Below are 27,426 nucleotides of genomic sequence, written 5' to 3' on the forward strand. Positions count from 1 at the left end.
TACTCCCCATTCCAAAAAACTTTTTCCGAAAAAAAAGGAGGCCGAAAGATTTATAAACACTCTGTTAAACGGTAATTGAAGGATTTGGTCAATGTTTGCATCATTTTCATAGTTTAAAAATTAAACACAGATGGCGCATCGAGCTTTGCGTTAGATCGCCAATATGCCATATATGCCACTTTGGTTTGTCCTGAGATAAAATATTTGACACTTTTTGACAGATAAAGTGTGGTTTGATATTTGTACAAACACTATTTTGTTCACCACTCTTCAATTATGGAAAAAAATTGACTGAAATATTTGAGGTAACCTAACCATGAATATTTGCTTGTCGTGTTTTTCTGTCAAAAAGGGCCAAATATTTAACTTCGACCGAACAGTGTATGAGCACCGTTACTGTGAAGGCATTTAACTTTGAGAAGACATTATAGAGTACAGTAAGTTACCTTTTATTCGACATCTAGCAAATTGGACAGACCAGTGATGTGACGCGAATTATTGGACATTTTCGCCTCTAATTGGAAATTTTTGTAAACATCGAGTTTGGGAACCAAATTATGGCCAAGATTGAATGTCGCCACAAACTTCCCAGGTAACCATTAGCATTAACTTTAACCTCTATTGTAGTACTAATTCAGCATCTCTAATGCCAAATGACGGTATATATTTTTGATGCTTATAGGCCTTATATCAACATTATTAATGCATATAAACATTAATGAAAATAAGCAACAATGAAAGTCCTATATGCGCATTTAATGCAACCAGCATTATATGTATTAGGATAAAACATATGAAAATGAAAGCCCTATATATGCGTTTAGTGCTATCATATAATGCTTATAAGCATTAGGATAAAACATTCATGCTTTCAGCATTTGATATCCGGATGCACGCGTTTGTCTCAAAATAAACATAACATGGATATTTTAGACCAAAAATATGCTTCCAAGCCGGCCAGCAAAACCCGCTCATACATGATCTTTTTGAGCAGGTACATGAGCGGTTGTTTTAATATGACTATTTTCAACTCATTCATCTATATCAACAGTGGTCCAGATAGCAGAGGCACAATAGAGAAACACACATGTGGCAGAAGTACCCCTGTTCGAATCTCATTTTAATATAATAATTATTTCTCATTCCAAACAGTGTGCCGTAGATCTAAATAAAGAAGAATACTGTTATAACCTCAATAACAACTTGCAATAATCTGCAATAAATCTGTGTGTGTGGGCCCATGAAATATATATGATTTTTTTTGTTTTCTGTCGATTAATTTCAATGACTTTTTCCTAGAAAAAACGGAAGAAAAACATCTTGACGCTTTTATGAAATCATGTTTTAGCGCGAATGATTCTTATTTAAGCCTGCCATAACAAGTGATGTTTTCAGATAGCCATAAGTAAGATTTAGTAATGCTTATTTAAAGCTGTAACTTAAGCATTAAAAGAGCCCTATATTTCGCCTTTTTGGGATTATATCCACCCAATATTGGTTTATAGCGCTTGATAAGCATTCATTCATTATTCTTTATGTGGATACAGTGCTGATTTAAGACCATTTCTAAGTGCTTACTGGTTACCTGGGTTAGATGATAAGAAAATATATAAATATGTAACACTGATCTAGACATCTTTGTATAAAAAAATTCTTATTATTTGTAAGAAGAGAACAATCAACAATAGGATGAATTGTTCATTAAATTTGTAGTCTAAATTATATCAAATATATAAATATATATTTTCTTCTGTAGGAGCATTGTACCACTGCGACCATTAGTTTGATCTAATGTAGTGAAATTAGTGAAATGTACTGAATGTAGTGAAATAATATATGGTCGTATATGGTCGTAATGTCAGTTTTGAGGGCGATCTATCATTTAGTTTATTTACATCATCATTTAAACCAAGTAAATTTTTTTGACCGGTGATTTTTGATATGGATAATTCTATATTGCGTTAAATTTTGTGTTGCAAACAAAAATTTCTTGTGCCGGAACGTTAAAAATATTGCATGAATGGTATAAGGCATTCAAAGGCGGCTGAGAAGAGATGAACGATTTGCCACGTGAAGCACGAGCATCAACTTTTTCAACTGACGAAAACATCGACAAAATATAAATAATGGTGCTCGGAAATCGTCATCTAAGTTTGAGAGAACTAGCCCGTGAGGAGACCGTTTGTCATAATTTGGTTGATGTTTTGGGCATCAAAAAGTCGCATTGAGCAAAGGCCCAATTTTCTCCAATATTTTCATCGCAATCAAGTGGCTTTGAATGACCAAATTCTGATTCCATGTTCATCCCACGTAAAATTACTAGTGACGAGACATGAGTGGGACTTTTTCCTATTTCCGAAACGCAAATTACCGCTTCTTGGGAACTGTTTTGACAGCACTGAAGACATGAAAACGTATTCGCTGCGTGAACTGAAGGCAATTCTTGAATACTATAAGAATAATTTCGATGATGATTGTTCGTTGATAAAAGGGTATGGCTTCAGAAGGGGCCTGTTTTGAAGGCAATAATACAAATTTAGAGTTGGGGCGGTGATTGTTTTTGGCATTTATCAGAAGATTTTCGAAAAGATCAACTTACGATTTATGGATGTTCGAAAGCTATTAACACATCGAGTCGCATGTAGGTCCCTGGTCCCTCACATAGAATTTTCTACTTAGTCCGAAGGAACGACAGTAATAATTCTGAAGAATGATTTGAAAAAATGTCTCTGTCCACAAGAAACATTACAAGCTCTGAAGAGATTAAACAAATGGTGTTTCTAATTTCTATTATTTTATATTTTGTTGTTCAAATAATTAAACTAAACATGTTTATTCAAAATTTAAAAAGTAACAAGTAAATTACTAAACTACAAAAAATATGAAAAAATGAAAATCGATTTCTTCGAATTTCTGTTACAAGCATTTCTTGAACCTACCCAAATAAATTCTCAGTGTGAGCTTGCATTTTTTTCTCACACAATTTAGTACACAGCGAGTAAGATTTTTGTTTCAGCGAAAAATCACACGTCAACGCCGAAGCGATATGGGGAGGACGTGAAGTGGTTTTTCTTCTCTGCTAGGTAGTAGAAGATCGGCAGCATTTTATTTCCCATCCAATCATCCAGAAAATTCTCGCTTGGGAAAGTTGCAATTTCCACAGCCATGCTGCATCAGTTCTAGTTTCGTTTTTCGGAGGGCTACTTGGATTGTGGCATAGTGGAATCAGTTCTCTCGGTGTTTCCATATCAGTTACAGCGCGTCCGAGGATTGGCGTTTGTGGACATTCCGGATAGTTTGGACGGTTTACTTGGTTTTGCTCGTCCCGGAAGTAGCAACACAAGCGAAATGACCGAAGGGAAGGCCAGCAGAAGAAATGGCTCGTTGGACGAGCTGGTGCAATATGTTACGCTGCACAATCCCATTCCCGTGTTGCTGAGTGGAAGTGTACTGCCGATGATAGTGTTAATCGTCCTGTGGGTCTATCTGTGGATTTTCGTGTATGGATTTGAGGAGTACTTTGAGGCGGCAATGCTGGTTATTGTGGGGATTGCATTCGTTCAGATATTCGTTTGTCTGTGCTGCTTCTGGAGTGTGCATGTTCAGACGTTTCTTAACTGCAGGAAGGTGAGTATTCTTAGCTGGTTCTATTGAGTATCAGCCACGTTGCACTGTAATTTTGGAGTATTCTTTCTCACCTTTCTCGGCTGTTTACATTTGCGTGGATTCTTCAAATCTTTTCATTCTATTGAAAATGAAGCATGATATTTGTATATTAATAATTGGGGTCCATGAGATCGCTATGAGCATGGGAACAAAAAAAAACTTTCGAATATGAATGTTTGCTTGAATATTGAATGTCAAATAACATTAACATTTGCAACCATGGATGCAACCCAAGCTTTGTCAACTCTATTAGAGAAGAAGTTCTTGATTTAACACTTTGCAGTTCTAAACTATCAGATATGATAAATGACTGGCATGTGTCGGATAGAGAATCTGTATCTCTGATTATAAACATATATTTAATTAAAATGCTGGTGATCTTTTGATCGAACAATTCAGATATCCGAGAAAAACAAATTAGGATAATTATCATTCCAAACCTCAGGTGAAAATTTTTATATATGTGGAAAGCATTTCTTCCACTGAATAGCTTGAAGAAGTTTCATCTGAATTTGCCAATATTGAATTCATCTCTGAAGAAAACTGTCCACTGAAGCGGAAAACTTCAATTCAAGCATCTCAGTGGAACAAAAAAACTTGAAAAGTTTAGAAAAATGTCTAGAAAACTCTTCAACGGAGCCAAAATTACTTCTGATTGGACAGATTACGAAAACTGTCTAACAATATAACGAATAAATCCGTAAATCTAATAGAAGGGATTTGAAGTTCACCTGTGAACAGGTAAAAAGTTGCTGTAGCAAGACCTCATAAAGCTCTTTTTAAGGAACATTCCAATGTACTTGGTAGTCTGAAAAAAGAAAACGGTTAATGTACAACCGATTTCCTGGAAACACTTAGTATCATGATGGATACGCACTTGTCAAGCTCAATCCTATTGGCTTCTGGACACGCACAGGCTTTCAATACAGCTCAATCTTGTTCAATCAGAGACGAGAATGGCTAGGGCGGTCTTTAGGAAGTCATGGGTTGAATGGGCAGTGAATTCCTTAAAGCCCTTTAAATCTCCAAGACCAGATGGAATTTATCCGGTGCTGTTACAAAAAAAAGTAAGGATATCACTGTCCCTATTTCGACAGATGTTTAGGGCTAGCATGGTACTAGGCTACATTCCTAGTAAATGGCGAGAAGTACGGGTTATATTTATTCTCAAAGCTGGTAAACGTGACAGGACGACTCCCAGAGCATATAGACCAATTAATCTAACATCTGGAGAAGATCATTGATCCCCATATCAAATCATCATATTTGAACAATTGAACAAATTACAATTTGCCTATCAAGCAAACAAATCGTCTGAAATTGCGCTTCACACGATAATTTCAAAAATACAGAATTCTTGACGCTAAACAAATTACATTTACAGCTTTTATTGATATTGAGGGAGTATTTGACAATGCATCCCACAATTCTATAAAGTTATGAAAAAATGTGGTTTTGACATTTGCATCTCCAACTGGATACATGCTACGCTAACCAACCGACTAATAACAACTAAACTAGGAGGATCTACCCTAACAACGAATCCAATTAGAGGCTGCCCTCAAGGAGGAGTTTTGTCTCTATTGTGGTCCCTGGTTGTCGACGATCTTCCTAATAAACTAGCAAATTCAGGATACGAAGACATTGGTTTTGCTGATGACATAAGCATTTCAGTGAGAGGGTAAATGTGAGTATACCATTACCGATAGAATGCAAACATCCCTTAACTACACTCTCAAATGACGCAAATTGGGAGGACTTTGTGTTAATCCTTCTAAAACATTCATAATTCCATTTACCACGAAAAAGTATAAGATTCCATCTATTAGATTGGGAGGTGTACAATTGGAGCTTTTAAAACGCGCTAAATATTTAGGTATCATTCTTGACCTAAAGCTAAATTGGAACGACCAACTGGAGTATGCATTATCTAAAGCCCAGACTACGCTCTTTTATATCTTCTACCCTTGCATCAATATATGCAATTTGAAGCGTTTCAGCACACTTTAGGCTGAAAGGTGTAAAACATTTTCTAGAAGAAGATCTCACAGAGCATTTACAAGCCCTGAAAGATTTTCAACTAAATACTATAGTAAGCATGGATGAAGACTGAATGGAAACAAAGACTAACTTTAATGTTCCCCTCAGAGTGATTGAATTCAATGTTGAGAAGGTGGTAAAACTCGTCCAGGATCACTCACTTTTCCAAGCAGGAATACAAGCTATTCTAAAATGTAAAAATATGTGAGGGGCTAGAAAATACAGGAATACCAATATCTGTATCTTCCCATACAGCCAAGCAGCTCATAATGCATTAAAAACATGTCAGTCAAAGCTAGTCACTACGGTATAGTAGATAATGAAAAAGTCAAAGCAAGATTTGGGTCTTCAACTAAATTCGTCGGGCCTGAGCCGTTTTGTGGAGGTAAGGTAAAGTACTTCATAAAGGAAGTCATAGCTTCGTGGAAGGATATGCAAAGTCCTAGTGCGACTATCATTTGTGCCCTGAGTGATGGAACGAACTGACAGTGCAATAAATAGCAAACTGGAGTGCACTACAAAAGATCAAACTAATGGTCGCAGTGTTTCAAGGCTTCTACAGAAAAAGAAAGAAGATTAAAAAATACAATTAAGATTTTCAGGAGTAATTAGTAGTTTGTACGTTTAAATCGAAGACGAATAAATAAATAGAGAATTATTCTTGTTTTCAGGCCAAAGATCCCGAACACGCCTCCCTAGCAAAAGTAGTCCCTACTGAGAACAATGGTTCCTCCAAACTGGTGAAGGTCTGTCGCACGGTGCTCGACGAAAAAAGCGACAAATCGGAGCCCATCTATTGGTTCCTCTTCCAGAAAACAAAGTACGTTTGGGATCCGGAAAAGAAACAGTTCCGCAGTGTGGAATTCCCTATCCATCGGACCTACGTGGAGTATTTCGATTCGAAGGGCCATCAGGAGGATGCCGATGTGCAATTGTCGGAGAAAACCTACGGCAACAATAACATGGAGATGGTCGTTCCGGAGTTCCTTGAACTGTTCATCGAAAGGGCGACGGCGCCATTCTTTGTGTTTCAAATTTTCTCCGTTCTGCTGTGGTGTTTGGATGAATATATGTACTATTCGCTGTTTACACTGGGGATGCTTATCTCGTTCGAATGCATTCTGGTGCAGCAGCAGCTCAGGAACATGTCCGAGATCCGAAAAATGGGAAACAAGCCGTACATGATCAATGTGTTCCGCAACAGGAAGTGGAGACCGATCAAATCGAATTTGCTCGTGCCCGGTGATCTGGTTTCGATTACACGTTCCCAGGAGGAGAATATTGTGCCGTGCGATTTGCTGCTCATCCGGGGAACTTGCATCGTTGATGAGAGCATGTTGACAGGTACGGAATAATCCGTTATTCTCCTATAAATTAATGTAGAACCGAAATCATTGTTGCTTTTCAGGTGAATCCGTTCCCCAGATGAAGGAATCTCTCGAGAATACAGACGATCACAAGAAAGAGTTGGACATCGAAGCGGACGGCAAACTGTATGTGCTTTTTGGTGGAACCAAAGTGGTTCAACATTCCTCGCCAAGCAAGGGAGCAATGCGATCCCCGGACAGTGGGTGTATCGGTTACGTCCTCCGCACCGGATTTAACACATCCCAGGGGAAGCTGCTGCGAACGATTTTGTTCGGGGTGAAAAGGGTCACCGAGAATAATCTGGAAACGTTTGCATTTATTCTGTTCCTGATGGTGTTTGCGATTGCGGCTGCGGTTTACGTGTGGATTAAGGGCTCGGAAGATCCAGAGCGAAACCGATACAAATTGTTCCTGGAGTGTACGCTTATTTTAACCTCAATCATTCCACCGGATCTACCGATCGAGCTCTCGCTGGCCGTGAACACCTCTCTGCTGCAGCTGTCGAAACTGTTTGTGTTTTGTACGGAACCTTTTAGGATACCCTTCGCTGGGAAGGTGCAAATTTGCTGTTTTGATAAGACTGGAACCCTAACTAGTGATAATTTGGTTGTGGAAGGAGTAGCAGGGTTGAGGAAAGATACAAGTATTACCGCTATCGGCGAGATTCCGGAGTCCACAGCTCATGTTCTAGGATCGTGTCATTCACTGGTTCAACTGGATGATGGATTGGTGGGTGATCCGCTCGAGAAGGCAACATTAACGGCGATCGATTGGAACTTGACGAAGGGTGATTCGGTGGTACCGAAGCGAGGAAAGTTCAAGCCATTGCGAATTTATCAGCGTTTTCATTTTTCGTCCTCATTAAAACGGATGTCTGTCCTTGCTGGTCACCTGGTTCCATTTAGCAACGAGACCTGCTATATCGGAACCGTGAAAGGAGCCCCCGAGGTGATAATGAAAATGCTGAAAACAATCCCCGAGAATTATGAGGAAACATATTTGGAATACTCTCGTCGTGGAGCTCGTGTACTTGCTCTTGGCTATAAATCTTTCGGAACGATGGATAATGCCGCAGTTCGTGAGTTGAAGCGCGTGGACGTAGAGAAAGATCTAGATTTTGCCGGTTTTATCATTATCTCCTGTCCTCTGAAGCCGGATTCTAAGTATGCTATTAAGGAAATCATACAAGCTTCGCACAAGGTAATGATGATTACCGGAGACAATCCGTTGACAGCGTGTCACGTGGCCAAGGAACTTCGCTTTACGAAACGCACGATTGTTGTTTTGACACACGACGAGTTGAATGATTCCTGGCGTTGGGACTCAATCAACGGCGAGATAAGGATTCCGTTCAGCGAAAAAATGCCCGTTAAAGATATCTACAAACAGCACGATTTTTGCATAACAGGCGAGGGTCTTCAGTACTTGGATGGCGGGCATCACGCTTACCTGTTACAGCTGGTGCCATACGTTACCGTGTTCGCTAGATTCGCTCCGAAGCAAAAAGAGTTCATTATTACAACTCTGAAGCAGCTTGGATTCTACACGTTGATGTGTGGAGACGGAACCAATGATGTCGGTGCGCTGAAGCACGCGAATGTTGGAGTTTCGTTACTGAGTCACCAACCAACCAGAGCGGAGAAGCGACAGCTACGAACCGTGGCTGCCGATGGAGAAGGGGAGAAAAAACGAGACAAGACGGAAGAACGAAAGGCGTTGACTCCCAGGGAGAGGGCGATTTTGAAGCATCGTGAAAACCTGAACTCCAACCAAGAGCGGTTGCAGAAGGTACTGAAGGAAATAGACGAAGACCAAGTGCAGATTGTGAAACTTGGAGATGCGAGTATTGCGGCGCCCTTCACCAGTCGGTCATCTTCGATCAATTGTGGTAAGTTATTATTATTAGTTGTGCATAATAATTATCATTACATAAGTCGGTAGTCGGACATTCGGAGTATTGTTTTTTTTTAATGATTATCGATATTATTTTGTGTTCAAATTTCTTCATTTGTACTGGTCCAGCCAAATTTACGAACGCATATATTGATTTTCGACACGAGAGACGAAAGAGCAATTCGTCTAACGAACAGTAGTCGGACAAGAGTCGAGAAATGGTGCGAAAAATGGTCGTCTCAAGTCCAGATTTTTGAACTAACTTTCAACTCACTTTCTCTATATCTGTGATACCAGTTTTCGATGGTACAGGCCAAATAATAGAATTATTTACATATGATTTGATGCCGATGAATGCCGTATTCAATCGCAACCACCTTTTTTAGTGAGCGGCCATCGAAATTCGTTGGCTCTTTGATGGAAAGAAGTCACGAACGGAAATGGAAAACCAATGCTAAACCACGCAATTCCAAAGATTGGCTTTGAGCAACGCCATTTGAATAAAAATAATAGGATATATAGTCATTATCAGATACAATTTTAGTTCACGATTTTTCAAACACTTGCAAAGACGCGTGTTACTATCACAAAGAATACATATTCAATACTAGAAAGCAGTCTTCAGAATGCAACTCGGTGCTGATGCGCAACAAGATTTTTGTACGCAGATGAGCTCCCACTCCTTGTACACACATGCGCTCTGGCGAATGAGCACGCTCCGAAACACAGGTGAAATGTTTGGTTGTCACCGCCGTTCTTACGCCCAGCTTTACGCTGAAATTTGCGCCGTATTTCTATACTGCGCGCTTGAATCTGGATTGCTCTCTCTGTTGAGGTATTTTTCTTCACACAAGCGTATACGGTTCAAATGGTGGCGCGCTGTTGTTTTTATGCTTTGCTTAGAACGAACGAAGACAAAGCGGGCGCTAGAACTTGATGTGTATGTGTATGTGTGTGTGTGTGTGTGTGTGTGTATAGAATGAGACGCGTATCACCCAAGTGAGAAGGAATGTTTAGTATCTGAGTTCTGCGCCGGGTATATTTTGCGCTGTCGTGCTTATGAATTTTGTGCTCTTCATACCATGAGAGAAACGAGTTTTCTTTGAGCGCGCGCTGATGAAAATTAAACTTAAGCGCAGCGCTGCGTTTGTTTTCTGAAGGCTGCTAGAAAGTTACTTTACGTTCACAGCTTTTGTTCAGTCTCTGAAGAGAAGAGAAAAATTGCACAAATCAACAACCAGAGCGAAGCAGAATAGGATCACGATAGATACAATACGGTAGCGCGACTTATGAGAAAAGCCTTTCAGCCATCTTGGATTTTGTATGTAAACAATCTGCAATATTTTGCAATATCTTTTTTTTGCTCTTTGTGTGTGGTATTGTTTTGGTGGGAATAAGAGCATTGGAAAGTTGAAAGGTAAGTTTTTAACGGTTAAAGTTAGGTTTGTAATATACTCTATCTTATATGTTTCAGCTCAAGAGAATAAATCGACTTTTGGTGTCGGTCGGTGATGGAGGTATTTTTCCCGCGTTTTGCAGTTAGAGATTTCGGTTAATTATTCGATTGTAAGGTTTCTGGAATTTCAAGTTTTCCTATATTTAATATTCTTTGTTTCTGTGTTCTTGGTTAACAAAAACTTAATGCCTGTTTTTGATGGGGCATAAAAAGATGATATAAAAGGATTTGTAGGAACTTCCTGCGACTTGTTTTATCGTCGATATTGTTCAGCTCATATATTATAGAAAAAACAGGAAGTGGGTTATATCTATGGTATAACCGCAAGGGTGACGTAGGACTATCGTTGATTTAGAGATCATTTGTTTGAAGTTGAATCTAAATCCATCCTGAATGAATGAATAAATAAATATTTGGGTGACTTCAAAAACGAGAGTGTTACTTTGAAGACTCAAGGTTTTATGCATCCAATATTGGATACAAAAGAAGAATAATCTTCAGAAGCTTTCCTGTTAACTGCAATTGATTGACAAATCACAAAACCAAATGTATGTGGTCGCAGTATTATATGGATAGAAAACATTAAAATAAACTCGCTTGAATGTAATTTTCAATTCCAAGGGGAACTGGCAGATTATTTTTCAGCAACGATCATTTCTTTCCAGGTTTCCTCTCGATAACCAGCAAACGAAAAGAGTTGCGCGCGTGTATGTGTGTGTGTGTGGCGGCTGCTTCTATGTCTTCCCGAGGAACCGTATTTCGATGCTGATCACCTGGTCACCTTCTCTTCTCCTTCTGATCGATCGGCTTTTCTGCGCTCCCTCACAGTTAAAACAAACTGATTGCATTTCAGGTCAGGTCAAGCCAGGTAATGAATACCTCGATCCCTCGCCGTTCAGCTCGTTCAGTAACGATGTTGTCTTGTCGATGTCCTCAGGCGTCGTGCACAAATTACGTAACGCAAAAATCCGGATTTTGAACCTCCCCCCCCCCTTTCGTAACGCAATTTCCTATCTCTAATAAACAGAAAGTAACGCAACATCTAACCCCTCCCCCCTTATCGCGTTACGTAATTTGTGCACGACGCCTCACGAAAAATTAATGGGTTTCACCACCAGAATATCATTTCAGTATGCTTTTCGTGCGTGATTGAATCGAGAGAAGGTGTGGTTTACGATGGCAATTTGGAAGGCAAACTAGAGGAGAATGAACTCTCTGAGTATGAAAATTTCGGCGACTGAGCAATAATCGATTGAAAATTATATAATTTTGGCGATACGAAACATTTTCCGTTTTTCATGTTATGCATCCATTATTGGATAGGAAAATATCCTACTGATGGGAAAGAATAATCTTCAGAAGCTTTCCAGCTAATTACACTTGATTGAAAAATTACGAAATCAAATGTATTTGGTCGCTGTGTTCGCCATATAATTAGAAAACATTAAAATAAACTCTTTCGCATGGATGTATTCTTCAATTCCCAGGGAACTGGCAGATTATTTTTCAGCAACGATTAGATCTTTCCGGAATTTTCTCGATGCTGTATGGCATCCAAACGAAAATTCTCATTTCAGTTTGGCCTGCAAAAAACTTTTCTGAACTCTAATCCATCAAATTTGGAGCCCTGAAAAGGGCCGTTGATTATATGCTAAGCTAATATAGCACCCTCTCCTTGGATTCGACGGGCCAGCTGAATGTCCTTGGGCATGATGTGACGCGTTTTACGTTGATAGCACACAAATTTGTATCTTCGAATAAGCCTTCTGCAGCGTCATAACCGCGGAACTTTGGAAGCGCAAGTCGGTTTTGAAGTCCTGAGCAATTCCACGAACCAAAAGCTGCAAAGGTAGCTTGCGGATCAGCAATTCGGCCGACTTCCGATAGCGATGAATTTCACGCAAAGTTCCCGGTCGATAGCGATGTGGCTTCTCCACCTATCCTGCTACTGGTACGCTTATCCGAGCTGCTTTCGTGGTGCCTTACCACCGAAGGACTAACGAGCTGTCTGCGAAAGACTAACGAGCTCGAGTCCTCACGGTGCGAGAGTAGAGTAAGAAATGAACGAAAGCAAAGGAAGCGAAGATACCAGTTTGTGTGCTATCCATGCAAAACGCGTCACATCATGCCCAAGGACATCCAGCTGGCCCATCGTATCCGAGGAGAGCGTGCTATATTAGCTTAGCATATAATCAACGGCCCTTTTCAGGGCTCCAAATTTGATGGATTAGAGTACAGAAAAGTTTTTTACAGGCCGAACTGAAAGGAGCATTTAGCGAAAATCGTGGTTTCGATAATAATTCGTTACCGATAGGTGCCATGGATATGGATTTCTTAATGAAGAATATGAAATACATGACATGATGTAGTGAATATATCCGAAGAAATCACTTTGGTGAAACTGCATTATAAAATTATTTGTGTACGAATGCCGCAATCGATAGTCGACTCTAATTTGCGCTGGGTAATTTCCTCGGAGGACTCGATTCCTCCTTTGAACATTAATAATCTCTTTCTGGCAAAACGATGTGGTATGAATCACATTATTTGAATGATAGAATGAAGAAGTTTTCTGCCAATTTCCTTCAACCTCCAAACGTATCTTTCTCCCGTTTGTCGTTTTCGCGTTCGCTAATCCTTTCTCACAACACCCATTTCTCGTTTGAGAAATTGTTGAGTAAACATTGTTTGCCAGTGCACGTAGAATTCCTAAAGATTCATTGCACCTCTAATAAATTGCCGAAAGACGTGGTCTTACGTTGATCGCACTTGATTGAAAAAATCCAAAACGAAATGTATTTGGTCGCAGCATTATATGAGTAGAAAGCAAATAATCGCTCGAAAATGACTTGATTTTCGCGATGTGAAACATTTTCCGTTTTTCATGTTATGCATCCAATATTGGATACGAAAATTTCCACTGATGGGGAAAAAAATATTCAGAAGCTTTCCTGTTAATTGCGATTGATTGAAAAATAACAAAACCAAATGTATTTGGTTGCAGTGTTATATGGATAGAAAACATTAAAATAAACTCTTTCGCATGAATGTATTTTTCAATTCCCAGGGGAACTGGCAGATTATTTTTCAGCAACGATGATAGCAACGAGAATTCCGCGCGTGTATGTGTGTGTGTGTGTGTGTGGCGGCTGCTCCGATGTTTCAAGCGGAACCGTGGCATCACTCTCCTCCTGATGGATTCCCTTTTGGCCTTAGGTGCACAAACAGGCTCTTGGTGACACCGTTCATCAGCGTTTTCATGATAAACGAAATTAGCTTCACAACAACAGCGACAACATGCTCCAATCGCTGTTCAATCATAACTGAGTGGGTTTACGAGCGGCGCTCGCTTATATACCGATTGGTGATTTCAATAGCCTGTTTTGAAAGCAATTTTAAGACTATTGAAACAAGTTTTTGGATCAAAAAGTAACAAGTATATGACGCGTAGACATTTTATCTTTCGAATGAAGTGTTTATCATACCATTTCGTTCAGTTGTTTAAGAGCTATTAACGCTCAAAATCTCGGTCTCCAGCGTAACGCTTTCGTTCTCGAAACTTTGGTTTTACACCCCGGTATAGAAATGAAAGACGTAGTCCTACGTCAAAAAACCGAAGTTGTAACTGTAAAAATAACCTTAAGCCACCGATTAATTTATAATTTACAGTTTACAATTCTTCCGCAAGTGCATTTATTTCACAAGTGTGTATATGCGTGACCATTATATTTAGTGAACAACTATACGAATGTCAAACATTTGTACTTTACTTTTGCACGTATGTATCTAACGACGAGCATATCGACGAATAATCCGTTCAATCCGGTGACAAAAGAACTAAAATCAAATAAGAATAGTTCGAAAATGATATTATGCATTATATTTAATAAATATTCCACGCCACTGACATTATTTATACATTTCATTGAACAATATTCTAAAATAGGAAAAAAAAGTCACTTGTCCAAAAAAGTTACTCCTGTACGCGCGTCGGTGTCTCAGACCGAAGGTGGTGAAAAAGTGATATACGCCCCCTTCGTACCAACTTATACGATACGCTAAACGATGATGAACAACGAATGACGAAGCTAGAGAGAATCGTAATGTCGTAGTGTTGATGTTTTCTGAGAAATTAACGAATTATTGATTCCTTGGTCTCTCAGATCTATGCGCGAGTATAGGAGTGTTAACCGTCATGGTGTTTCGTCGGTATTTCATTCAACATTCAAAGAACAGGTAATTTTGAACAGAAAAAATGTTATGTTGGTACAAAAATAATATTGTGCGAATATATCGAATATTTAAAAATGACCCCACGATTAATCGACAATTGAATAAACGAAAAATTTAGACATCTCTATTTGCAGTCAAATCCCTTTCCACAGTCCTCTGTATATTTATACCGTTTCCCCTCGCGCACTTATTGACGACACGGTCACACCTTTATTCCACACATCTTGAATAGGATTGGGCGATCTTTTTAAAAAGATCGATCTTGTCGAATCGAATATTCAAACGATGTAGGGATCGATCCACTGATTAAATCGGTAGCAAAGAATCGATCTTCGCCGAATCGATCCTTGAAAAATTAGCTTTTTTTCGATCTATCATCGATAAAAAATCGATGTATGCCGAAAAACAAATCTACAAAAAAAATCTAAAATATATAAAAAATACAGCATTTTCAAGCCACAAATTTCTAGTTTAGGGATATCGTGTGTACATATTTTTAGTTTGATGTGTATATGCGATGTAGACAAAAGACATTGCAAGAAAAAATAAAGCGTTTTTGGTTTGATTTCGATGTTTCTATAGATTTTAGAAATATATTCTCAATAACAATCCAATCAATCTGGTTATTTCACTTCCATTTGATTCATAGAAAGTTGCAGTAGAACTTTTTACTACAGAGGCATTCTCTATCGAATGAAAAATTATTCTTTAATTTTAATGAAATTAAATGAAATAATGAACGCATGGTCAAAACTGCCCACTGAAAATTTTAAACTATTTTATACAAGGTCCATTTGTTGCTTTGACGATGCATTATTAGCGTAAGCGTAAGAACACACTGGACGGCTCTCCCGCGCGGATTTTGCAATGACAGACGGCCGCGGAGCCTCGATAATGGAATGTGTATGATATAAAACACACAAGGCGGGGCGGGTGTGTACGGTTCCAAAATTAGTGTTGTACGGTTCCCCATTCGCTGCGGTGGCTCGATGGAGATGATGCGCCGCAACGGTTTTGTGAGAGTATTAGTGTTTATGCGCTTTTGAAAGGTGAAAATAAAGCAAGGCAATAATAAATGTACTCTCAGGTGAGCCAATACGTGAAATCCACTCTGCGGTCATGTAGCTGCGGATAATCGTATTCCATCCAAATTGTCGAGAAATGCAATATTTCAGACGTTTGTGATCAACTTTCTTTCAGTACAGTACATTTTTAAACTATTTGAATATATTATAACTACATAATCATTAACTTAAGTCTAATTAGCTAAAACTACAGAACAATATAGAAAAAATATAATTTATTCCTTCGTTGCCTCGTCGGTATTATCCTTGTCTGGAGCAGTGCCTGTGGTGGGTTGTAAGAACTACATCGCCAGTTGATGTAACAACGTGAACGAAGACTTAAAAAAATGGTAAATTTGCAAAATAATAACTCAATAATAACCTCTCTGATTTTGGATATATTATGTAAAAAACCTCAGCTTTCCCAAAAATATAGCCCCCTTTATCTTAAACCGACAAAACTATGAAAAACTCAATCAATATTTCAAATAATGTCAAATAAATTCAAATTCTTTTGTTTTATTAATCCGTTTATTTTTACAAGCTCAGTTACATAGGTTTAAAGGAGTCAAACTCTTAACTATACTTTTACTAGAATATATCAATATGTTTCCTTAATTCTATGGTTAATAAAATATGAAATCGATTACTCGCGGTCGACTCGAGTTTAGACGGGTGATACATTTTCATTAAAAAAAGGATGCGTTGTAAGGAGATTATAACAATGTTCACACTCATACTCACATCCACATTCTCATTCACACTTACACATCACACTCAATTCTTGAAACTATCCTTACATCTGATGTATTTACAATTTAACTTATTCTAATGTTAGTAGGAAGGGAACCGATAGCTCGCGAAGGACGAAGAGGAGGGGAAAAGGATGTAAGAACAATCACACTCGAAGATTGATAGCTTTGAGGAAAACATATATTTGGGAGATGTAATCAAGGTCTAACCGAGCCAACCGGCATCTCTCACCGTGTCGGTGCCTTCCTCGGGCCCGAAGGGAGTTTACTAAATTCGATCTGGCGACAAGATACAACTCGAACGACCAAACAACGTGTTCGATGTCGTGGTAACCATAGCCACAAACGCAGAGATTGCTGTCGGCAAGATTGAAACGAAAGAGTAGCGCGTCTAACGAACAGTGATTGGACATGAGTCGGGAGAAGGTGCGAATAAAGTCCCGACTCAAGCCCAGAGCCCAGAGCCCAGAAAGAGAGATAATTGAGTGGAGCCACTGGCCCAATTCATCTTCGTTCTATTTGCGTTGTCAGTTAGCGATGGTATTTTTACGGACTAAAGTGAAAAAAATCATTGAAGGCGATTTGACCTTAATAAATGTCGCCTTTAATCGCACTCAGGTGATGACATAACAGCGTCTGGATAAAGCACTCAAAATTTCTCGTATTCTCAAGGAAGTACGGCGAGTTCTTTTCCGGCCTCACTGAATGGATAACTTCGACAGAGCTAAGACTATCCATTACAATGTAATAGTGTTCCACAGGTCGTGAGGCGACGCTGTCCAGCGCCCAGTGAATCGCTGCCAATTCAGCAATATACACTGAGCAAGGATTCTGAAGACTGGAAGGTGCTGAAAATTTTGTTCAACACTCCAAATCCTGTGCAGTCATTAGTAGAGGAACCATCAGTTAAGTACATATCATCACAATTGATACGTCCATACTCTCATTGAAGATCGTAGGAACAATCCCCGATCGATAATAATCTGGAATTCCATGGATTTTCTCCTTCATGAACAGATCAAAATGTACAGATGAATTGATGTAGTCAGGAAAACAAACACGATTGGCAATATACGAAGAAGGAATAACCTACATGGAGATGAATTCATGACATGAATTCATGAATCCAGAATGAAATTCAAATTCTTCGCAAACCGGTTGTAGAATGTAATGATGAGGCGGTTAGAAGCTCACCGGATCCCGAACAACCCGACGACGGTGATGCAATTGCGACTATCGAAGCACACGTTAACGAAACCATCAGTTCTGAAAGCGAGTTTGAAGATGCGGACGAGGAAATCGCGTTCCTAATGCAACTAGTTAGACCGGCTGAAACGCATCTTGAGTTGAGACTCGGCGACGAGCCGATGACTAGATTAGACCGCGTGCTCTGGCTGGCGGCTATGCGAATGGAAATTGCGGCACTGGAAATCAACCAGACGTGGTCGCTTGATGATTTACCGGAAGGAGGGAAGGCAATCAAAAATAAATGGGTCTGATGGGAAGATTGAGCGGTACAAGGCCCATTTAGTTATCAAGGGGCGTTCACAGCGTCCGATCATTGACTACGACGAAGTTTATTCACCGTTGGTCCGTTACTCGACCATAAGATTCCTGATGACGTTGGCGACGACATTTTATCTGGAGGTGGACCAAATGGATGCGGTCACAGCTTTTCTGCTGGGTATATCGACTTCAAAAGGCGCTGAACGGTTTGAAGCAATACAGCCGTGTTTGGAATCAACAGCTGGATGAGACGATACATGGCGATATATGAATTCGGGCTGGAACAATCGAAAGTGGACCCCTGCCTATATTACAAAATTGATAGAGGCAGGATGTTGTTCGTCACTATCAATGTGGATGACTTTCTGATCTTCACAAACAACGCAAAGTTGAAGGAGCAATTAAAGAAGTTCCTGTGCATCTAGGTCCAGTCAATTCCAGTTAAAGGATGCGGGTCAACCGAAGTTTTGTCTGTGACTTAGGATCAGTACAAATCGAGAGCGTGGGGAGTTATCTCTAGACCTACAAAGCTACATTTGGAACGTGTTGGGCGGGTTCCACATGACGAGCTGTCATCCTGTGTCTATGCCGTTTGAAGCCAGCGAGAGGTTGGAGAAATCCATGTCATCACAGAATGCGGAAGAAGCAGAGTCGATAAAGAACGTTCCCTACAAGGAAGCTGTTGATCGGTTATAGTACATCGCTCAGACAACGCGTCTGGATATTTGTTACGCAGTCAATGTTGTTGGCCAGTTTAGTAGCAATCCAGGACAAATGAATTGGGAGGCAGTGAAGAGGATTTTGCGATACCTAAAGGGCTCAACAGGCAATCGACTTCGGTATAGCAAGCAAGGCGACAAGGAGATTCGAGGTTACACGAGTGCAGATTGGGGAGGAGATGTATACATACAGCGATCGACAACGCAAACGCAAAGAAGCAACTGACGGTAGCCTTATATTGTGAGGCAGAATACATGGCGTTGTCCAAGACGATTCAAGAGGCGCTATGGTGGCGTGAAACTACTATCTACGAATACTACGAATCAATTTTTCGGCGAGATGACCATCCCGATCTTGTGAGACAATCAATCTGCCATTTACTTTGCCAAGAATGGATCGGTCAACCTAAACACAAAACATGTGGACATACGCCATTATTTTGTTCACGAAGCAATCGACAATGGTTTCGTTGGAGTAAATTATGTTAACACTAAAAGTCAAGCTGATGGGTTCACCAAACCACTTGTTCAAGCAGGAATCATGAACCAGGAGTGGTTTCTAGGAATCGAGGATTAAGGTGGAGTTTTACCGATCAAGTAATCCACGATCTGTATGGCAACCATCGTTTGTAGGTGTTAATAAAATTTTCATTCTACACCCAAAGTTAATTTTTAGCACATTTTCTGGCATCCCGATTTATTACATTAAATGAGCTAAAAGATAACATAAATGTTCTACTCCCCAATACATGTATATCATTTGTATAATATACAGGGTTTTCCATTTCGGGCTTCCGAAAGTATACAGCCTTGCGCTGACAACCGTTTGAAATAGCTATCAACCAAAGCGCCATATCGTTAGTTGAATGTCTGCCATTTTACAATATGGATCGTTTTAGCATCGCACAACGTGTTAATTTTGTTAAATTATACTATAAAAATGATGAAAAACCGGCAAATGTTTTTCGAGCATTACGGACGGATTTTGGTCGTCATGGACGGCCTACAGAGCACACAATCGCTAATGTAGTGCGTAAATTCGAACAAACTGGATCCGTAGTGGATATTGTGAAACCTGTGCATTATCGTAATGTGCGTTCGGCCGAAAATATTGGTGCTGTTGCTGGCAGTGTGAAGGATGACCCGAATGTTTCGATTCCATGGCGTGCTCAGCAATTGGGCTTGTCAAACACATCATTGTGGCGAATTTTGCATTTGGACTTGCACCTACATCCATATAAAGTCCAACTGGTACAAAAATTAGAGCGTGGTGACCATGGAATGCGTCGGGCATACATCGATTGGGTGAACGAACAACAGCAGCAAAATGCTGAATTTTCGCATCAAATTTTCTTCAGCGATGAGGCACATTTCGAGCTCGGTGGCTATGTGAACACCCAAAATTTCCGTATATGGGGCTCAGAAAATCCACACGTGATTGTTGAGAGGCCATTGCATCCGCCAAAAGTCACTGTTTGGTGCGCATTATGGTCTGGTGGAGTCATCGGGCCGTATTTCTTTGAAAATGAGGACGGCGAGACGGTAACTGTGAATGGTGAGCGCTATGACCGCATGTTAACCTTTTTTTTTTGCCACAAATTGAAGATATGGATACGGATGACATGTGGTTTCAGCAGGACGGCGCCACGTGCCACACAACACGACCGACCATGGCCATATTGTGAACGAAATTTGAGGGACGCATAATTTTGCGATTTGGTGATGCCAATTGGCCGTCCAAATCATGCGATTTGAACCCGCTAGACTTTTTTTGTGGGGTTATGCGAAAGACCGTGTCTATTCCAACTCTCTGCAAACTCTTGAACATTTGAAAGACAACATTCGTGAAGTTATGACCGAGATACCGCCCCATATGTGCCGAAAAGTCATCGAAAATTACCTGTTCCGGATCAAGGTGTGCGAGGAAGCCCTAGGTGGACATTTGAATGATGTTGTATTTCACACATAATGGCATAAACCAAACTTTAATTTGAAATAAAAGTTTCATCGAAATTCGAATTCTAAGTGTGTTTTATTTCAATTTACTTTTGGAATTTAAAGTTGGAAAACCCTGTATATGCTAGAGCCAATATGAGGGAGCGAAACAGGAGATACATTTAAATTAAAGCTTTTCGTATAGTTTGCCAAATACACGGCCCAGACAGAGAAAGATATATTATCGTCCATGTTCTTCTTTGTCGGCTTAGAAAACACCTTCCAACTTCATTTTATGATGAGGTATAATATTATCACGCTCCTTTATAATAGCGCTGGCAGCTATGTGGATAGCGTGGTCGTGTAAAGTAACTTCGCATTCCAGCCGGCCTTGGTTCGATCCCCATTGACGTCGTATGGCCTTTTCTTTGCACAATCCCAAATGAAAAGAGAAAAGAAAACAGAAAGAGATGTCTGCTCGCATATATACAAACCATTTTTAAGCTTCAAAATAGCTCATTTTTTGTTCATTTGACTCTCATGACCAGGAAATGGCATCTTTTCTGCCGACGCTAGTTTGGGTGTACTACTAATGTCCAAACCTATAAGACGTAGTTTCACTTTACTATAGTTTTATTCAATTGAAGAAGTGACCACTTCTGGAGCCGCACTTCGAAACCGAAGTGTGGTCCACTTCCAAACAGCTAGAGCAACAATTGAGTTGTTGGCTGATTGCTTTCCAAGTAGTTGGACACAGTAGTTTCTCCAGCCGAGAATTTGGCGCAAAAGATTAACCTTCGGAGGTTGGGTCTCCGAAGTTGGGCACGACTTGATCTCCTCTACAGTTGTGACGCAAAAGCTTGCAACCGAGATGTAGAATAGTAATAAACATAAAATACGTCGTTTCGCCCCTTGTCTGAAAGTAGAGAGAACTACAGACGGCGAGATCGAGCGAGTTCTGAGCGCAGGGCAGAATAGTGGCGAATGTTAACGTGAGTGGAAGTATAAATTAGTATTTTTAAAGTGCCGTAACCAAAAACTAATAAACAACCGGAAACCGGAAAAGATTGTCATCTGAGGAGAGCTCTACAATTTGGCGCAGTCGGTACGATTGTATGGTGAGTATTTTAGTACCGAAATCAGCTAAGGAAATGTAATTGATTGAGAATGGCCGTTTTTTTTCTCTGCATATAATTGATAAGTTGTGTGGTTCATGTGACTCGTATGTTTGATGTGAGGGTGCTCAAAATAAAAAATACAATTTTGTGTGAACGCTGCAGCTGAAATTATAAAATTATGGATGAAATTATGAGAAAAAGATGCGAGAACGGCTGAAGACCATGGCACACAAAGATAAAAAATTAAAAGGCAGGAAAATAAGAGGAAAATATACGAGAACGGCTGACGACCATGGCATAAAAACGAGAGGCAAAAAAATAAGAGGAAAAGATGCGAAATCGGTTGATGACCGAGGCACAAAAAAAAGTGAGAGCGAAAATACGGAGGGCCGGCTGACGACCGTAGCGCAAATAGAAGTAAGTGAAAAAATAGGTGCCCATGAAAATGGTCATCTCGAATTTTAAAAAGTTACCTCATAATAAATGTTTACCACCTCGAAAAAACACCCTATGCAGAATATGAGCTCAATCGGATTGAAGGGAGAGTGGCGCAAAGCGGTCAAAGTTTGAGTTTTTTGAAATCGAGGTTTTCGAAGAAAATTTTTTAAGGCCAAATGTCTTAAAATTGCATGAAACGTCGAGACTAGTGTAACCTCAAAAAATTTTTTTTTGTCAAAAATCGACACTCTGGGACTTTTTTTCGGACTACGAGACGAAACATATTGTTTTGGGTTCCAATAACCAACTAACTATTTTTATCTGGATCGGAACTTGCTGCCAAATGTTGATTTGCACGATAATATACCCTATGCAAAACATTAGCTCTTTGGACTTCGTTTATTTGTATCGCAGACGTTAAAACTTGAGTTTTTTGAAAACCGGAAAATCAATTTCAAAACCCCAATTTCTGGTGATTTTTGCGAAAAAACTCAAATTTGAACGTCTGCGACACTGATAAACGAAATTTGAACGAGCTAATGTTTTGCATAGGGTATATTAGCGTGCAAATCAACTTTTAGCAGCAAGTTCCGAGTGGAAAATCGAGATAACTATTTTTATTGGTACCCAAAACCATATGTTTCGTCTCGTAATCCGAAAAAAACCCAGTCCCAGAGTGTCGATTTTTGACAAAAAAATTTTTCGAGATGACACTAGATCTCGACGTTTCATGCAATTTTTTTTGGAATAAAAAAATTTTTTTTCGAAAAATTCGATTTCCTTTGCCTTCCCTCTTGGGTGATTTTTCGATTTTCAAAAAACTTAAACTTTGACCGCTTTGCGCCACCCTCCCTTAAATCCGATTGAGCTGATATTCTGCATAGGGTGTTTTTTCGAGGTGGTGAACATTTTGTATTGGGTAACTTTTTGAAATTTAAGGGTCGATTTTTTCCCATACATTCATTGGCATTAGGGTGCATAAGAGTACCATGCAGGAGGATAGAATGGAAGTTGCACGATCAGCTGAAAATTGACGTAAAACATGAGGGACAGTGATTGTTGTATGTGTAAACGAAGAGCCCATCTAACGAGTAAACCCGAACGCTCTGCATGACGAAGCTTCGGAGCATTTCGTTTGTGGAATAGGTGGAGGAACATCGGCAATAACAATTGACGAAATTCGGAAAGAAACGGATCTTGATGATGCACTTAAGGAAGTAGTTAAGTCAATAATTACGCAGTAGAGATGGGCAAATCAGCTCATCATGGTGAGCGGCTCAGAGCCGTTCAGCTCATACAAGTGAGCTGTTCATTTGGAACAGCTCTTGAGCTCAGTTGAATTTTGCAGTTGTCCACACAATTGCATATGAAACATAATCACCATGGGACATTGCATAGTGTGCATTTTCTTAATAGACGGAAAGCAAAAAATAAACGAATTTAATTTGTAATTGTACAAAAACTAGAACTGATATGAATTCTAATAATATAATATACAACAAATACTGAATGCTGAAATCCAACATAGAAGATGCATCCTGAGCATCTGAACTTAAACAACAGAAAAACCAGCAGTAGCCAAATAAAATGCCTCCAGGAACATTGGCCGAGTCAAGGTTTTTTGAAAAAACCATCGAGATTTTTTTTTTGCATCCGAGGATATAAAAATAAATCCACTAATAGGTGCAACGAGAAATAATTATTCACGATCACAAAGGTAACAAAAGGGCCAGTATCAATCATCAACATTTATGCCGGTTGGTTTTCTGAATTGTTTTGATTCAGCACGCGGAAATAAATGTATGTGTTTCCACAGTAATGTTTAAATAACAATGTAATATATAAAATTTATTTACAAGCATATAATAATGTTTATTATTTTGTTCGGCCATATAAGAAAAATTTAATGATGTAACGAACGATTGAATATCTTCAAAACAAAAACCTTTTTTCCTATCTGGCATCTCTGCTAAAGCTAAAGTACGAACAGGGATACACGAAAACAAACTGACGTCATGCCATGAAGCGCGGGAGACGAAAAATCCTTTCGCGTCTCGCAATTCACTCTCTGCAGCTTTTGCGCTCCACAGCTATGCAGCTCAACAGCTCAACAGCTCAGCAGCTCAACAGCTCAGCAGCTCATCAGCTCAACAGCTCATCAACTCAACAGCTCAACAGCTCAACAGCTCATCAGCTCAGCAGCTCATCAGCTCAACAGCTCAACAGCTCAACAGCTCATCAGCTCCAGCTCCGTAATGAGCTGATGAGCTGCGTTTTTTTTATTGCGAGCCGATCCGAATCCGCTCACTATGATGAAGCGATTCGAATGAACAGCTCATGAGCGGATGGCACATCTCTAATTCGCAGGTGTGGCCATCAAGCTTGTTCGCCTATCAAGCTTTCGCAAAGGAATTGGGAGTAATGGATGGCGTTGTTGTGTGCACTGATCGCATCATTCTTCCTTCAAGATTGCGACAAAAAGCATTAGATATCGCGTATCGAGGACACCCTGGAGTAGTTTCAATGAAATGAAATCTCAGGGAGAACTTGTGGTGACCTCAGATGGACCGTAATGTTGAGCATACAGTGCAAGTGTGCTGGATGTGCTTCAGTGGCTTTACAAGGACCTCCAGAACCTATGCAGTGCAAAGAAATATCAAATCGGGCATGGCAAGATTTGGTTCTCGATTTTTTTACAGCTAAAAAATGTGCGACCTTCTTGGTAATTGCTGACTACTATAGTCGATTTTTGTCCGTTACTGAAATGAAATCAACAACTGTGAGTAAGACGATAGAGGTTCTGGAGAATTTGTTCAAGCAGCACACGTACCCGGAAAAAATTCGTTCTGACAATGGGCCCCCATGAATTAAGGAAAAATGTATATATACTAGTAACAATATAGTAAGGAGTTCGGCTCCTTTAAACCTATGTAACTGAGCCTGTAAAAATAAACGATTTAAATAAAAAAAAAATGGGCCCCCATTTGCTAGTGTAGAGTTTGCGAACTACTGTGTTAGCAAAAATATTCGACTAGTGCACAGTATCCCATATTGGCCTCAGATGAATAACCTTATTGAACGACACAATCAGTGAATCCTGCGGACTTTGAAAATTGCTCGTACCATGAAAGAGGATTGGCGGAAGGCGGTAAACGAATATGTGTATTCGTACAATACTACATCGCACTCTGTCACTGGAAAGTCGCCAATGGTGTTGCTTACAAGTCGGCTTGTAAAATATCTGATGCCGTCACTACGTACCCAACCCTACTGGAATCGCAATGAAGAACAACGGGATAAGGATATAATAAGAAAAATGAGAGGTAAACTATAAGCGGATAAACGTCGGCATGCAAAGGTGTCAGATATAGCTGTTGGAGATACCGTTATGATCAGGAATTATGAGATGGGGAAATTGGAGCCAACCTTTCGACCGGAAAAGTATTCAGTGATTAAGAAAAGCGGAAGCGACGTAATTGTACTGAGCGAAGACGGCATGCGGTACAGACGCCCTGTGTCTCACCTGAGAAAGTATCCAACTACAGGTGAACAAAATGCCAGCACGATATGATGATTAATTTCCTTAAAGGATTTTTTTAACTGCTGTTAGTTATTTTTATAAAAATGGTTTTTTTTTATGGTACAGGTTAGGGATGTAGATTAGTAAAATTGTCGAAAAGTAGAGAGAACTACAGACAGCTTCTATTTTCTATGAAAGGAAAAAAAGTCGAAAAGACATAGAAACATAAATTACTTAATCGTGCTACAACATCCTTTTTTCCTCCTTCTAGTGTGCCACATCATCAAGCAGGGTCGCTGTACGCTCGTAACTACGCTGCAAATGTTCAAAATCCTGGCCCTGAACGCACTAATCTCCGCTTACTGCCAATCGGTGCTGTACATCGACGGGGTAAAAAACAGTGACACACAGCTAACGCTGCATGGTCTCCTCACGGCGGTATGTTTCCTGTTCATCACACGATCCAAGCCACTGAAGGTGCTCTCCAAGCAGGCACCACTACCAAACATTTTCAATTTATACTCGGTGACGACGATTTTGGCTCAGTTTGCGGTGCACTTCTCCGCACTAATATACCTGGTGAACGAGGCAAAGTTACGGTCGCCTCCGAGGTAATTAATGAAACTTCTGTTGGTAAGAGATATGTTACACACATTTGTGCTTCCATTCCAGTGAAGGTAAAATCAAGCTCAATTTGGATATGGAACCGGACGAAAAGGAAGAATTCGTTCCAAACATTGTCAACAGCACGGTGTATATAATCAGTGTGGCGATGCAGATCGCCACCGTTGCGGTGAACTACAAGGGACATCCGTTCATGGAAAGTATGCGTGAAAACAAGCTGCTATCGTATGCCATCTTAACGTCCAGTACGATCGTGCTCTGTTTGGCACTTGGAATTGTGCCCGATTTGCTCACAACCTTTGAGGTGATAGACTTCGAATCTGATGTGAGTATTCTCCTCCTCAGTTTACTTCCAATTTTCAGCAAATGAATTTAATTCTACCTCTCGTTTCAGTTCCGCAAAATTCTCGTCGGCGTATTAATAGCGGACATGGTCCTCGCCTATCTGGTGGACCGCATATGTTCCTTCCTATTCGGTGAAATGAGGAAGAAAACGGATATCGTTACCTAGACAGTGTTATACACTGCGTACAATTAAAGAAAATGCAGGATTTGAAGGGATTGCACGAGTGCAAAGTTGTTTTATTGTTTAGGCAATAGTATAATTATAAACAGCAAGGAGCTCGCGGACGAGGTGAGAGGAAAGATCGTGACCGTGTGATAGCGTAATTTTAAATTCGACTTATTGTCCTTTCGAGAAGCAATGGCTTTTTTACCGAAACGGGCGTAGAAAAATGTTTCCTTGTCACAGTGCGTGTTAGTGAGAACGCCGTTGGTGTTTCAAATAGCGACAAACGAAGGCAGCAAATGTACGGATAGTAGTAGAATCTTCGCAAACTGGAATATTACGAGTTTCAAGTTTGTTCTGTAGTCTAGGATAGGAAACGATTATGTCGATAATCAGATGAGCTATAGTTAGTAAGATATTGATTGAGGTAAAAACGAACAGACTAAAAGAAGTATGTCTGTGGGCTCGTTTATTTGGCTTATACACTTTATATAACTGTCCTACGGTATTTTAGTTTAGGTAATGTTGTAAGGCTCGTCGTATGGAAGGAATTCTTTGAAATATAGAATATATTCGAAACTGGAAA

General features: G+C 39.9%; 1 protein-coding gene across 1 annotated transcript; it reads left to right on the forward strand.

Annotated features, from left to right (window-relative positions):
• Positions 1-3,007: 3,007 nt before the first annotated feature.
• Positions 3,008-27,426, forward strand: LOC129775832 (endoplasmic reticulum transmembrane helix translocase). The gene is made up of 6 exons (XM_055780970.1): positions 3,008-3,627; positions 6,378-7,050; positions 7,115-8,962; positions 25,980-26,319; positions 26,381-26,657; positions 26,727-27,426. The coding sequence occupies exons 1-6, from the start codon at positions 3,349-3,351 to the stop codon at positions 26,841-26,843; spliced, it is 3,534 nt and encodes a 1,177-aa protein (XP_055636945.1). The 5' UTR covers positions 3,008-3,348; the 3' UTR covers positions 26,844-27,426.

This window comes from Toxorhynchites rutilus, chromosome 3, assembly GCF_029784135.1.
Source record: "Toxorhynchites rutilus septentrionalis strain SRP chromosome 3, ASM2978413v1, whole genome shotgun sequence".
NCBI classification, from domain to species: Eukaryota; Metazoa; Arthropoda; class Insecta; order Diptera; family Culicidae; genus Toxorhynchites; species Toxorhynchites rutilus.

Coding starts and splice junctions, on each gene's coding strand:
- LOC129775832 (XM_055780970.1), top strand. CDS start 3,349: ATGACCGAAGGGAAGGCCAGCAGAAGAAATGGCTCGTTGGACGAGCTG. Junction 7,051..7,114: donor TGATGAGAGCATGTTGACAG/GTACGGAATAAT, acceptor GTTGCTTTTCAG/GTGAATCCGTTCCCCAGATG. Junction 26,658..26,726: donor TGATAGACTTCGAATCTGAT/GTGAGTATTCTC, acceptor CTCTCGTTTCAG/TTCCGCAAAATTCTCGTCGG.